Below are 14,857 nucleotides of genomic sequence, written 5' to 3' on the forward strand. Positions count from 1 at the left end.
TATATTAAGTCGCGCCATGTCGTATGAACTTTGATAATCAGGTTTCATCTAAGTCTTATATATGCCAATAAATCCTATTTTATGTCCCCTTGGGGCGGTGTGATGGTTAAGACATGGAGTGTTGTCACATGAAGTTTTGGGATCGAAATTCGACGTGTGAGCGAATTATCTTTTACCACATAAACCCTATTTTACACATATAACTTAAATTTGATAAGTGATTTTGAGTTTAAGTTTGAGTTTTAAGTTGGGTGGTGCTTGATATCCCTTTCAAATGTCGTTGACTGGTCAAAATATTTTGTACCAAACGGTCCTCTTTAGTTGGGCGTAAAGCCAATCAAATCAAAGCACGACACATATCCCCCACTGTTCTGCCACGCGGCGCCAAGTCCAACCAAGTGCAAGATATCTTGTTTTACAAGCCCCGTTCCATGGATCCATCCACACGTTCAGATTCTGGGCCACCACTATATCTTCTCAGCTATTGATCACCAATATATATATATATACATTTAAAAATAAATTTCGATTAATAAAAAATATTTTAATAATAAATTTTAAAAATGTATGAAGTTTAAGATGTGAATTTGAATGAATTTAATATTTGATTCGTATTCAATTATGCTTATTTGATTTTGTTTATTTTTTTAAAAAATAAATATATTAATTCTGCTTTGTTTGTGTTTGGACTGACTAGCAAAGCGTTAGGCTCCAACGTCCATAATCTCGACCACCCATTTTCTCACCGCCCGGGTCCCACCGTCCACTCCCCACTCAACCTCGCCTCCTCCTCCTCTATATAAATCCACCCACTTCCATACCCTCCTCCCCATCCTCTGCCGCTCACAATGGGAATGGCAGAGCACCCCGGCGCCGTCTTCCCCTCTTCCGCCGCCGTACCCTCGCCGGAGTTCCCTCGGCGAGTGCCGGTTCCCCCACAGCGCCCATTCGCAGAGGCGCTGGGAGATAACTTGAAGGAGACGTTCTTCCCCGACGACCCCCTGCGGCAGTTCCGGAACGCGCGCGGGTGGCGCCGCCGCACGGTGGCCAGCCTCGCCTACCTGTTCCCGGTCCTCAACTGGGCTCCCAGCTATGACCTCTCCCTCTTCAGGTCCGACCTCGTCGCCGGGATCACCATCGCCAGCCTCGCCATCCCGCAGGGCATCAGCTACGCCAAGCTCGCCAATCTGCCGCCGGTGATGGGCCTATGTGAGTAGCCGTAATTCCCAACGTACTCACTCAACTAATAAGAATTAATATTAATCCGGCATGATTAAGGAGGTAATTAATGGAGTAGATTCGAGCTTTGTGCCGCCGCTGGTGTACGCGATGATGGGGAGCTCGAAGGACCTGGCGGTGGGGACGGTGGCGGTGGCGTCACTGCTCATCGCCTCGATGCTCGGGAAGGAGGTTTCTCCGGCACAGGATCCGACGCTGTACACGCACTTGGCCTTCACCGCCACCTTCTTCGCCGGCGTCTTCCAAGCCTCCCTCGGCCTCTTAAGGCAAGAAGCGCCTTCAATTCGAGCTGATAATTAACCTCACTCAACTTCAATATTTTAACCAATTAATTAAAATTTCAGGTTAGGGTTCATAGTGGACTTCCTCTCCCATGCAACCATTGTAGGGTTCATGGGCGGAGCTGCCACAGTGGTGTGCCTTCAGCAGCTCAAGGCCATGCTTGGCCTCCCACACTTCACCACAGCCACTGACCTCGTCTCTGTCTTGCACTCTGTCTTCTCCCAAACCCACCAGGTTCTTCATTATCTCTATACCTAAAATTACATGAATAATTAATGATAATTTTCAGTGGAGTATATAGCTACAGTGTTGCAGATTCTTCCTCTTTGAATAAAATAATGTAATTATTGGAGGTGGTTATAACTTTTTTCAACTGTTACAGTGGCGGTGGGAAAGTATTGTTCTCGGCAGCTGCTTCCTCTTCTTCCTCCTCCTCACACGTTGTCTTGTGAGTATTCCCATTCTTTGAATTAAATAATTAACTATTAATTATTCCCTAGCTAATCTTTTTCCTTTTTTGTCTCGAGAAAATAATTAATAATTGAACTTTATACTCGAAAACAGAGCAAAAAGGGGCCAAAATTCTTTTGGATATCAGCGGCGGCGCCATTGCTTTCAGTAATCCTTGGAAGCCTTCTCGTGTATCTCACTCATGCAGAAAACCATGGCGTACAAGTTGTGAGTCTTCTTTCTTTCTTTCTTTCTTTTTTTTCACTTAATTATTCTTTTAATTTTTTGTTCATTTCGATCGAATATATGTATATATGTAGATTGGGTATCTGAAGAAGGGCATAAATCCACCTTCACTGAGCGGTTTAGTGTTCACGGGGCCACATACGGCTGTTGCTCTGAAGACAGGCATCGTCACTGGCATCATCGCCCTCGCGGTGCTCGATCATTTCTCGCTAATTTCGTCTTGATTATATATAAATCGCGTGCAGCAGAATGAACGATTGAGATTCACTGATTCTGCAGGAAGGGACGGCCGTCGGAAGGAGTTTCGCCATGTTCAAGAACTATCACATCGACGGCAACAAAGAGATGGTCGCGTTCGGGGCGATGAACGTCGTTGGATCTCTGACCTCGTGCTATCTAACGACCGGGCCGTTCTCAAGGTCGGCGGTGAACTACAATGCCGGCTGTCAAACTGCGGTGTCAAACGTGGTGATGGCGGCGGCAGTGATGGTCACTTTGCTCTTCTTGACGCCCTTGTTTCATTACACTCCTTTGGTCATCCTCTCCGCCATCATCGTCGCCGCCATGGTCGGCCTCATCAACTACGAGGAAGCCATTCACCTGTGGCAGGTGGACAAGGTCGACTTCTGCGTCTGCATGGCCGCTTACTTTGGCGTCGTCTTTGGGAGCGTTGAGATCGGATTAGTCCTTGCAGTAAGTATATATCCTTAGTCATTACAATAGTTTGTACATCCTTATCCTGCATACTCCTGGACGATCGGGTGCCCGAATGCCCACCCGAGCGCCCCGATTCACTAATTATTCAAATTGTATGTAGGTTGTGATTTCCCTTCTTAGGGTTCTCTTATTCGTCGCGAGGCCAAGGACGACATCGCTAGGCAACCTTCCTAACTCATCGACCTATCGACGCATGGATCAATACTCCATGGCTCAAGGTGTGCCTGGTGTGCTCATACTTCGAGTGGATGCTCCAATGTACTTTGCTAATGCAAGCTACTTGAGAGAAAGGTAATTACTACTCAAAGTAGTAATTTATCGTTGTGTCAAAGCTCCCCTTCATCGATATTGTTATATAAATTTGAAAATATAATGATCACTTAGGATATCAAGGTGGATCAATGAAGAAGAGGAGAAGCTAAAATGTAATGGAGAGACAAGCTTACACTATGTGATATTAGACTTGGGTGGTGAGTTTTGTAATTAAGTACCCTTCAATTTTCTTATAAACAAAATAATAACCTTTAAAACTTATTTGTTCCCTATATATATTTTGGCAGCTGTTGGAAGTATTGACATAGGTGGAATTGAGCTGCTGGAGGAACTGAAGAAGAACTTGGAAAGAAGAGAGCTTCAGGTACGTAATTAACCATAGCTAGTTATATATTCTTCCATCCTAGCTAAAACCATTGCAGATGGTTGATTTATTATCGAATTTATCTATATGCAGCTGGTGCTTGGAAACCCTGGAAGTGAGGTGATGAGGAAGCTGGAGAAGGCCAAACTGCTGCAAAGTATTGGGCAGCAATGGATCTTCCTCACTGTGGCTGAGGCTGTTGCTGCATGCAATTTTATGCTGCATGAATGCAAACCCTCTTCTAATAACATTGCTGCAAACATTACTTCTACTGCCGCTGCTGATCAACAAGGATTGCATAATGACAGTATTGTATGAGGTGTCAATGCACTCAAATAATTAAATATATAATATTGTAAATTGTTATGATGATGATCTTATCTACATGTCATAATTAATGATAAGGGTTGTTAGGCATTTCCAATGTAATATCTACATTAACGAAAGGGTTCTTAGGTATTTCCAATGTAAAATTTACGAGAGAGGTTTGTAAAATAAAAAAGTTAAATAAAAAGTTTTGAATCATTTTAGAGAAGAGATTTGTAGTTTAAAAGTAGCAGTGAAAAGTAAGTTTTTAATAGCGGCGAATAGCACGCTACATAGCGTGTTATCACGCCCTACGATTAGCGAACGCTGCAGAGCGTTTATTGATTAGTGATTGTCTCGAATAACCCATGCTATTCGGGATAAAAGCGTCGATAGCGCACATAGCGTGCGCTATCGTGACCTAGCGGTCCATAGCGGGCACTATAATTGCAAACTGCTTTTAAAATAACTAGGGTAAAGGCGAGGAGGCAAAGGCGAGTGGAATCGTGACCGTCGAGAAGGTAGGGCAGAGGCAACATGCGACAAACGACTAGCGATGGGTGATCAACGAGCGACAACTTGGGAGTGGTGAGCGGCGAGCGATGACCTGTGAGCGGCGACGAGGGACAACGATTGGAGGCTAGCTTTTCTCCTTCCTTTCATTTTCTTCGTTTAGTTTTTTCCTTTTCGTTTTTCGTTTCCCGAAGGAGCAAAAGCGATTTTGTGATTTCCAAAAGTCGGGCATCTGGATCGATCGAGTGATCGATTGAGATCCTTTCTGTTCGAATAGAAAGGATCTAGATCGATCACTCAATTGATCCAGGGCATCTGGATCGATCACTGGATCGATCCAGATCCTGGATCGATGAGAGGATCGATCCAGATTCCTTGGATCGATCCAGATGCCCTGGATTGATTCCCATTTTTTTGCTGATTTATTTCTAATTAATTAATTAATTATTTGTTCTAATTTTTTTTCTTTTGTTTTTCTAGGATTTTAATTGTCTAGTTAGAATTTGCAATGTCTACGAATTTGTCAAAAAAGGATAAAAATGATATTGGTTGGAAGTATTGTTATCAAAATGAGGAGGGGAAATCTGTTCGGTGCAAATTTTGTTATCATATATCGAATGGAGGAATTACTAGCTTGAAGGAACATGTTGGAGCAATCTAGTGACCCTAGATTTTGATGTTTGAGCAAAGATTTAAGTTAGGTTTATTATTGTATTTGATATGTATTGTGAGTGTGCAGGATACAGGTACAACAAGGAAAGTCTAAGTGTGATCTTGGCAAAAGAGGAAAGTCCAAGGATGAGTCTTAGCGGTGTAAGTCCAAGCATGTAGTCTTGGCAACGTAAGTCCAAGTGTGACTTGGCAATGGATGAAGTCCCGGAGGTGTGACCTCATGGCAAAGGAAGATCCGACAACAATGACAAGGTCGATGGAAGCTCCAGAAGGTAAGACGTAAAGGATGGGGAGGCATTCGAGGGACGTAAGGCTGATGGAGGAGGCTAGAAGGTTAGGTCTAGGTTGGTCGGGCGAGGACGAGTGCTGACTGCTGAGAGAATGTACTTGGGGATTAAATTTTAGGATTAGCGTTTTACTATAGCGATACTGTAGCATTACTGTAATATTACTGTAGCAGCCGACTGATGTTTTCATCAATCGACTGGTAGCCGACCGTTGGCTTGTAACAGTCGAATTTCACTTAGGACCAGTCGACTGGTGGCTGTATCAATCGACAGGTGGCGGGGAAAATAGTAGGTATTTTCCTCTCGAATTATATTTAATAGTGCTCGGGGTGCTTGGCCAAGGTTGACGAAATTAGTGGTGGTTAACCCTAATTAGAGTCTCCAAGTGCCCAAGTAATATAGCGTGCTTGTACGAGATTGTGGCGAGATTTCTCCACCCACAAGGAGCTACGTGAGCTAGCCGAAAGTTCTCCGGGGAGTCTGTTGGATCGAGACGCGCTAGAGGGGGGGTGAATAGCGCTCGTGGCTTTCACTCGGTTCGGAATCGTAAATCGTTCGATTAAACACTTGAGTAACGCAGCGGAAAAAAGAGAAACACAACACAAACACGAGGGTATTTACTTCGTTTGGAGCCAAGCTCGACTCCTACTCGAAGACCCACGATCCTTGATCGCTTACCGTGGGCAACAACTAATAGCTCGAATAGAATTACAAGTGAAGTACAATAATCAATAAGAAATGATTAAATTATACCGACGACGATATGAATAACTGAAGATTCAAAGCTCCGGGTCGTCGGGGGGTCGTCGCAGCACTTCGGGATCGTGTCGTTAGCAGCTAGTCGCAGAAGGATTGCTTGGAGTGAGTTGTTCAGAGCTGCTGGTCGAGACCCTCTTATAAAGGGTGTTTAAGGCGCCTTAAAAGTCATCTAAGGCACCTCCATGCTTGCCGAGTCACACACTGAGATAAGGGTTGAACTGGTTGAACCTTATTAGGTTCAAGGCGCCTTCTTTGCTCTCCAAGGCGCCTTCATCCACCAGTCCAAGGCGCCTTGAGCTTCCTTCAAGGCGCCTCCAAGCCTGCTTCGCAGCCAGCTCATCTTTTGCACCTGAGGCGCCTCCAAGCTCCATGGAGGCGCCTCAGACAATGTTTAGCCGAGACTTAACCTTATTCTTTTGTACCTGCAAGACATGTTAGATCCAAAACACAAACATATCCTGCAAAACAAAAGTTAACACATATAATATCATAAATATGAAGTTTGACAGTCATCGGACTGTCCGGGTCTGACTTCGAATTTCCAACCGGAAACCCTAGGTCGACCCGACGCCTACTGTTCCCTCTACGGGGAACACATCCTCACCTACTCCACTCAGGAGATTTACCTGTTGCTAGTGCGATCCTCCAGATCGACTAGACTTTTGCTCGGTGCTCGATGCTTCCGGACTTTTTGCTGGACTTCCGCTTCCCGGCTGGTCCAGTCTTTCACCTGGTTCGCGACACCAGGACTTTCCACCTAGGGTTACCCCCTAGGACTTTTGCCTGAAGCACTCGACCCACCAAGACTTTCTGCATAGGGTTACCACCCCCTAGGGTTTTTACCTTGCCTAACCACAGTTAGGGCTTTTGCCTAAGTACACTTAGGACTTTCCTGCAATCTCATTCAGACTGTTAGATCACCACACACCTTAACTTTGAATCCTTTGTCATTATCAAAACTCAGGTTCGATCGTCGGATGCTTCCCACACCAACAGAGTCATCCACTGACGGATCGGGATCGTCCACCTTATGTACAGCCGTTGAGTAGGAGCTTTATCTCTGAACCACGTTAAATCAACGTGTTAGATTTGCTTTCTATTGTTAGTATTTGTTTTTGTATTCCGCTATGCGTACTAACCATTGTAGAAAGTGACGTTTTGGGTGAGATGTTATTCACCCCATCTCTAGTGGTGTCAAGGTCCCAACAGAACATTTAGCTCAAACTCATAAAGAGGTTGCACCTTGTGTTAGTATTCCAGATGATATTAAGAAAGAAATTAGAGAATCACTTGACAAAATTATAGCATCTAAAAGCAAACAAATGGAATTATTATGAGAGATTGGTGAGGGTCCTCAGAGTATGAGTACGCAATCATCAAAAGTTAGAAGTGTTGGATCGTGATACATGTGAGAGAGGGGGGGGTGAATCACGTGGTTTTCAAAAACTCTTCTTTTCGATTTTAAAAACACGAGTACACAACGGAAAGTAGAAGTTTGAAGATAAGAAAATATGAGAAGAACACAAGTCATTTTTACTTGGTTCGGAGCCTTCGGCGACTCTTACTCCAAGGCTGTCTTGCGAACCTATCGATGGGTAATCCACTAAAAACCTCTTCCGGTACCCCTGGAGAGAGAATCGAGTATAAGAAAAGTCAGGTCAAGTGCAACACCCTGCACTTGTCCTTTTATAGTAATTAAGTACAAAAAGAACTTTTATCAACACTTCAATAATAGAAATGACAGCGCTTTGTATTGATTTCTATTTGCTGAGCGTGATCAAAACTCCTTGGAGTAGTCATCTGGCTCAGCAGCTTTGCAGTAAAGTTGCAGTAGGTACCGGGAGCAGTCGGAGGCTCAAATGTGCACGCAGTAACTCGTATGTAGTTGATGTTTCAATGTACACTCGAGATTGCTTTATAAAAAGCTTGGAGGGCGCCTTCCATAAGTATGGAGGGTGCCTCCAATGAGGCAAAATCAATCCTGATCACTACGGTGCTTATCCAAGACTTCGGCCAAGATTTATCCAGCGAAAGGCGCCTTTCATAATCATGGAAAGCGCCATCGGGTAATATTCACCTGAAGGTAGATTTACTTTATTGCCCTGTAAACAAGTGTTAGTCCAAATAACCTGTAAGACAAGTGTTAGCACAAATATAGACAAATAATAAAAAGAGTAATTAGTTTCTGTCCTCCCAGGACCAGGAACTAGTCAAGGTCTTAGCTTAGGGATCCCAAATGGACCTAAACTGGACCGACGTCTACTGTCCCTCAACTAGGACGCATCCTCACAATCACTCTCTTTCAGTGACTTACCTTTACTTATCTTTTGCCAAACATCCGATCAGCCCGTCGACCAGTCTGGACTTCGAGCCGCTATCCGATCGGCCCGTCGACCTAGTTGAACTTCCCTGCAACACTGAGTTAACACAATAGATAAAATGGTAAGGTAAAATAGTGTTAACAGAATTCATGATTTGCTGGTCTGGTTGACCGCGCACGGTTAACCGGAAACCAGTTGTCACATATAACTTAGGGTTATCTCCCCCTAGGGTTGCATAACTTCACTCACTAGGACTTCCATTGGCTGGCTTCACTTACCAGGACTTCCTCCACCTAGCTTCACTTACTAGGGCCTGACTTCACTCACTGAGACTTCCACCACCTAGCTTCACTTACTAGGTCCTGACTTCATTTACCAGGACTTTCACCACCTAGCTTCACTCACTAGGGTACTCACTAGAACTTCCACTACCTAGCTTCACTCACTAGGGCCATCTGGCATGACCAAAGCAGAGCAGCTCTGCTTTGCTTCACCTAGTCTTCATTTGTGCTGAGTCCACTTCTTGGTCGTGTCATTTAGCATAGCCAGTGCCTTTTCTTGGTCCTTGGACATGGGTTAAAGCATGGCCAGGTCTAATTTGCATCTGAGATGAGTTGCGCACTCTATTCCTTGCTTCAATTAATCTTCATTTGCGTCTTTAGCATTCTTTTCCGCTCTAAACTGCTCCTGAAAGTTAAAACAAGCACCGAGCAGATCTCTGAACGCAATATAGTAATTATGCTGAAATCAACATGATAAAGGGAGCAAAAATATAGATCATAGGTAACGAATACAGAAGGATGTGTGCTAAACAGTACAAAATATTATATATAATCTATGCACATCAAGGATTAGTGTTTGACAGGTAGCTTGAGGTAAGCAAATGGAGAGGAGCGACAGTAGGGTCGTGCTTCAGAAAGGAACAAACCCTAGGTCGCTGATCTAACTGAAGAAACTGGGAAGATTTTCAAGTTAAGATCAAGACAATATTATTATCAAATATTACTCATGCATTAAATAATTGTGCTAACCTTTATTTTACAAGGATATATATTGTTTAACTCTGTTTTGCAGGAACCGACATGATCAATCAATTGAACCTAGGGATCGATAGACCGAACCAGATTGACTTAGACTAGAGATCAAATCAGAGAAAAATAAAGTAGAGTCCGATTAAAACCTGATTGGTCGACTGAACTAGTAGATCGATCAACCGAACCTTGATAATATGACACTTAGTGCAGATCAGATCAAGCCGAAGCAAAGAAGGAAGTCAGGCGGATCGGTCGACTGAACACGGGGATCGGTCGACCGAATGAACCCCTTATTAATGGTGAATTAAGTGTAAATCTCAACGAACAAGGAAAGTTGACTGTTCAATCGATCGATCCCTGTGTTCGGTCGACCAAACCATTAAAGCTCATAGATGCGCGAACATCAGATCTGAGCAAGGAAAGAAAGCACAGGGTTCAGTCGACCAATTAAGGCTTATATAAGCAGAGCTCAAGGTCCAAGGCAAGGAATCCATTTTTTTGAAGTCAACATCATGCAAAGCTCCTGTTCATTCTGCTACTCTGCGCTTCATCTTCACAAGCAAGCTTCTCTATCTAGAAGTGCCTACCGAGCTTCATCTTCTACCTAGTGTTAGTATAACTTTTGTTTAAGCTTGTATTGTTATAATTTCCAAAATATAGTAGTGTGTTACTATCTTATATTCTTCATATTGTACGCATTGCTTCTTTCTGAAGATTTCAGAAAGAAAAGTTTTAGTGGATTACCCAACTGTGTGATCAAGAATCGCGGATCTTGGAGTTGGAGTCGACCTAGGCTCCGAACTAAATAATTAAAACGTGTTCTTTAGTTTTCGCTACACTACTCTTGTTTCAACGCTTCAAAAGATAAAGTCTTTAACGTGTGATATTCACCCCCCCACCCCCATCGCATCTTTCGATCCTTTAATTGGTATCCGAGCCTGGTAGCTCTGAAATTACTTAATCATTTTTTGAGCATTTTTTTTAAAAAAACTTTTTTTTACTTAATTCTTTATCCCGCACTACTAATCCCAAGACGAGAGTCTTGGAATTTTTTTCCATTTTTATTCTTTGATAACAAGGATGTCGAACTGCTATAAAGAAGGGTATAGTACCATCCGCCCTCCATTGTTCAAAGGGGAGAATTTCAGCTACTGGAAGAATAGAATGGAGTGTTACCTTAAGTTCGACATCGAGCTTTGGTTCACCATACTCAAAGGATACACTCCTCCAATAATAGATGAAAAGCCCATAGAACCAGAAGACTGGACTCCTCCGATGATCTAGAAGGCACAGCTAAATTATAAGGCAATTAACACCATCCAATGCGGGCTAACCATGGAAGAACTAAACCGAGTTGAGCCGTACGAAAATGCAAAAGAACTATGGGACCATCTGGTAAAGCTACACGAAGGAACCAATGAATCCAAGATAAATAAGAGAGATTTAGTATTAAATAATTTATTTAATATTCAAATGCTTTCCGGAGAGACGACCACGTAACTACATGCTCGACTAAAAGATATTTTCAACGGTGTACATCTGGTCATACACAACCTAGAGAATTGTGACATAATAAGGTATGCACTAAACACCTTTCCGTGAAACTCTTTGTGGGCATCAATAGTAGGTGCATACAAAGTTTCAAGGGATTTTTCAATTCTTAAATTAGACGAACTTTTTTGTGAATTAGAATTACATGAACAGTCTAACTTGAGTCAAAACGAGAAAGGAATTGCTTTATATGTAGGATCAAGCAAAGAAACCAAGACCAGAATCAAGAATGAACTAGAAAGTGAGTCTGACTCAAACTCAACCAATGAAGAAGAGTTGGTCAACATAGTCCGAAAACTACTAACTAGAAAGAAGTTCAAAAGGAGCACCAAGAAAACACTAATCAACCAGATGCAAAACAAATTAGAAATGATTTGTTATGAATGAAACAAGAAGGGGCATTTTAAAAACGAATGCCCTAATCGGAAGGAGGAAAAACCAAAATCAACTAGAAGGAAGAAAGCCCTCCAAGCAACGTGGGACGAGTCATCCTCCGAGAAGTCCAATACCGAAGAGCCGAAGCACTCGAGCCATCTTGCTTTTATGGCAAGAAATGAAGATTCTGAGTCTGAGGAAGAGTACGAGTCCAAGACCGACACGGAGTCCGAGAGAAGCAACTGATCCATATTCATTTTCAAAGGTCCTGATATGGTAACTTTTTATTCCAAGTCAAACTTACTTAAATTAGTTAAATGCTTGTTTAAAAAATTGACAAAATCTGAAAAATAAAATAACTTACTACTTAAGGAAATAGACCACCTTAAGGAGCAAGTTAACTTGAGTAACTCGACTAACCAAGTTCAAGTTAGAACTTCAACTCAAGTTGTAAAACGTGAGGAAGAAAATTTCAACTTGAAAGGTCAAGTTAAGCAACTTAGGAAAATATTGGAAAAGTTCAAACTGGGATCCAAGTGTCTAAATATAGTACTTTGGTCGCAATGAGCTGTGTACAACAAATCGGGACTTGATTATAATCCAAATAAGACTAACAAACCATATCTGTCTTTAATTAGTTAAAATGTTAGAAATCAAGTCCAATTATGAGTTCCTAAAAAATGCTTAACCAAAACAATCAAACCAAACAAATATTTGATCCCTAAGAGTCAAATTAACTACTTAGATAGACCATATCTAAGCTATAACTCAAAGGAAACAAATAGAAAAATTGTTCAACCAACTTGATTAATCAACTATACATGCTTAGAATTAGGTTTACTTTTCTGCTTAGTTTAGAACGGTTAGTTAAATTTTTTTACTAAACTCTAATAACATAACATCGGAAGGGATTGCGATGATAGTATGTCAATGAAGCTTTGTCGAAGGCATGTTTAGGTTGAATCTTGTGTATTCTACCTAGTGCACTAGACTTAGTGGATCTGACTGAAACTACCTCAGTCAAACATGAGCTAGTTAGACCAAAATCTAGTATTAAATTCTTTGGGCAGGACTATTTTGGAAAGAATTCAGAAAGTTATTTACCGTTGATATACAAAAAGGTCATATGCCTCGTCACTAACTGAAAACTTATCCTTAGGAAGCTTACTGGATTAACCCAAAGTTAAATTTGAATCTAACATGGGTTAAACAACCTTTTTGAGAAATTTTTTTAACTTAATCAATTAAAACATTAATTCTAAATTAACCAAAATTAATTAATACTTTAATTTTTGAGTTTAATCAACATTAATTCTGAGAAAATTAAATTAAATTAAAACTAAACTAAACTTAAATTAAATTAAATTAAAGCTAAATTAAAATTAAACTTAAATTAAAACTAAACTTAAATTAAACTAAACTTAATTAAATTTAAATTAAACTTAAATTAAAACTAAACTTAAATTAAAAATAAATTAAAACTAAACTTAATTAAATTAAAACTAAGCTTAAATTAAATTAAAATTAAAACTAAACTTAAAATTAAATTAAAACTAAACTTAACTGAAATTAAATTAAAACAAACTTTAATTAAAATTAAATTTAATTAAAACTAAACTTAACTTAAATTAAACTAAACTTAATTAAATTAAAACTAAATTAAATTAAATTAAAACTAAACTTAATTAAAATTTATACTAAACTTAATTAGATTAAAACTAAACTTAATTAAAAATTCAAATTAAAGTATAACTTAAAACTTAAAATTACTAATTACTTAATGAACATAATTACTTTCAAATACCTTAATCTTAAACAAATATAATTTGAAACTTATTTTAAAAAAGTTCAGTGACCGAGCCCTTGATTCGGTCGACCTAACCTAGCGTAAATTTTGCAAAACGTTAAATATATTCAATCCACTAATAACGTAAATTCATTGTCAGTGATAACTATAAGGTCGATCTATCATTAATAATTCGTACTTTAGTTACCAATTTTTCAAGATACTTTTCAATCTTTACAAAATTTTCAAGTTTATCTTTAATCTATCTTTTCTAAATTATCAAATATTTTTAAAATTTATTTTCTCAAAATTTATTTTTTTCATATATTTATCTATTAAACTAAATTTTTTCATAATTTTCAAAATTTTACAAATTTTTAGAATGTATCCTTACAATAATTTTCTATCATTTTAAAATATTTAGATTTTAAAAATCTAACATTAGTATTCTTGTTAAAATTTTTAAAACCAATCACTATTTTCAAACCATCTTTTTAAATCTTACATATTGGGATGGTTTGAATTTATTTTCAAAAATTATACATTAGCAATCTTATAAAGATTTTAAAACCACCATGTCTTTTGGAAATTTTCAAAATTTTTAAGTTATTTTTCTCTAAACTCAATTTTTAAAATTTGTTATTTATGTTTCCCCTATTTTTGATGTGTATTAAAGAGGGAGACATAGTGAATTCAGAGAGAGTTATTAAACTCAAGATAAGAGTGAAGTTAGAAAATGCTTTTTTAGTTATCTTTTTATATGTTATTAATTTAACTGTGAACCTTGGTTGCCAAACATCAAAAAAGGTAAGAGTATTGGTACAGGGTGCACCAGAATCGAACCTAAGTTTTGATATTGTCAAAGGTTCAAGTTAAGTTTTATTATGATCTAATAAGTTAACTAAGTGTGTAGGTTGTTTACTCAATTAGTGAAAGCTCTAGTCGCAACTAGGCAGAAAAAGTCTTAGCAGATCGTGGAAATGAAGCCCAAGTGGGTGGTTGACACTTGGCAGGAAAGCTCGATAGGTCTGTAGGGCTGAAGATCTAGAGGAAGTCTTGGTGAGTCAATCCCAAGCTAAGCAGAAAAGTCCAAATAGGTTTGAAGGACCAGTGTTTGGTAGATAGGTTGAAGTAAGCAACTGGAGAGGAGTGACAGTGAGGTCGTGTTCCGGAAAGGAACAAACCCTAGGTCGCTGATCCAACTGAAGAAACCGAAAAAGTTTTCAAGTTGAGATCAAGATAGTATTACCGTCAAATACTACTCATGCTTCATATAACTATGCTAAGCTTTGTTTTGTAGGGATATATATTGTTTAACTTTGTTTTGCAGGAACCAGCCTAATCGATCGATCGAACCAGATCGACTCAGACCGAAGATCATATCAGAGCAAAACAAAGTAGAGTCCAATCAAACTTTGATCGGTCGACCGAACTAGCAAATCGATCGACCGAACCTTGATGTTATAGCACGGAGCGCAGATCAGATCAACTTGAAGCAAAGAAGGAAGTCAGGCGAATCGGTCGATCGAACAAGGTGGATCGGTCGACCAAACGATCACCTCCTTAATGGTGAATTAAGTGTGAATCTCGGCGAACAGAGAAAGTTAACTGTTTGATCGACCGAATATGGTGATCGGTCGACCAAACTATTAAAGCTTATAAATGCACGAAGATCGGATCTG

At 39.9% G+C, this 14,857-nt stretch overlaps 1 protein-coding gene across 1 annotated transcript; it reads left to right on the top strand.

Moving 5' to 3' along the window:
* Window positions 1-837: 837 nt before the first annotated feature.
* On the top strand, window positions 838-4,030 carry LOC121982332 (sulfate transporter 3.1-like). The gene is made up of 11 exons (XM_042535348.1): window positions 838-1,209; window positions 1,298-1,505; window positions 1,584-1,755; window positions 1,904-1,969; window positions 2,086-2,199; window positions 2,292-2,408; window positions 2,497-2,910; window positions 3,035-3,225; window positions 3,319-3,404; window positions 3,495-3,571; window positions 3,665-4,030. Exons 1-11 carry the CDS (start codon window positions 849-851, stop codon window positions 3,887-3,889), a joined length of 2,031 nt encoding a protein of 676 aa, XP_042391282.1. The 5' UTR covers window positions 838-848; the 3' UTR covers window positions 3,890-4,030.
* The last annotated feature ends 10,827 nt before the right edge of the window (window positions 4,031-14,857 follow it).

Source organism: Zingiber officinale, chromosome 5A, assembly GCF_018446385.1.
Source record: "Zingiber officinale cultivar Zhangliang chromosome 5A, Zo_v1.1, whole genome shotgun sequence".
Classification (NCBI taxonomy): domain Eukaryota; kingdom Viridiplantae; phylum Streptophyta; class Magnoliopsida; order Zingiberales; family Zingiberaceae; genus Zingiber; species Zingiber officinale.

Excerpts from the sequence above, each read along its gene's own strand:
- LOC121982332 (XM_042535348.1), top strand. The coding sequence starts at position 849 with ATGGGAATGGCAGAGCACCCCGGCGCCGTCTTCCCCTCTTCCGCCGCC. Across the intron at positions 2,409-2,496 it reads CTGGCATCATCGCCCTCGCG|GAAGGGACGGCCGTCGGAAG; the intron begins GTGCTCGATCAT and ends CTGATTCTGCAG. Across the intron at positions 3,226-3,318 it reads GCAAGCTACTTGAGAGAAAG|GATATCAAGGTGGATCAATG; the intron begins GTAATTACTACT and ends ATGATCACTTAG.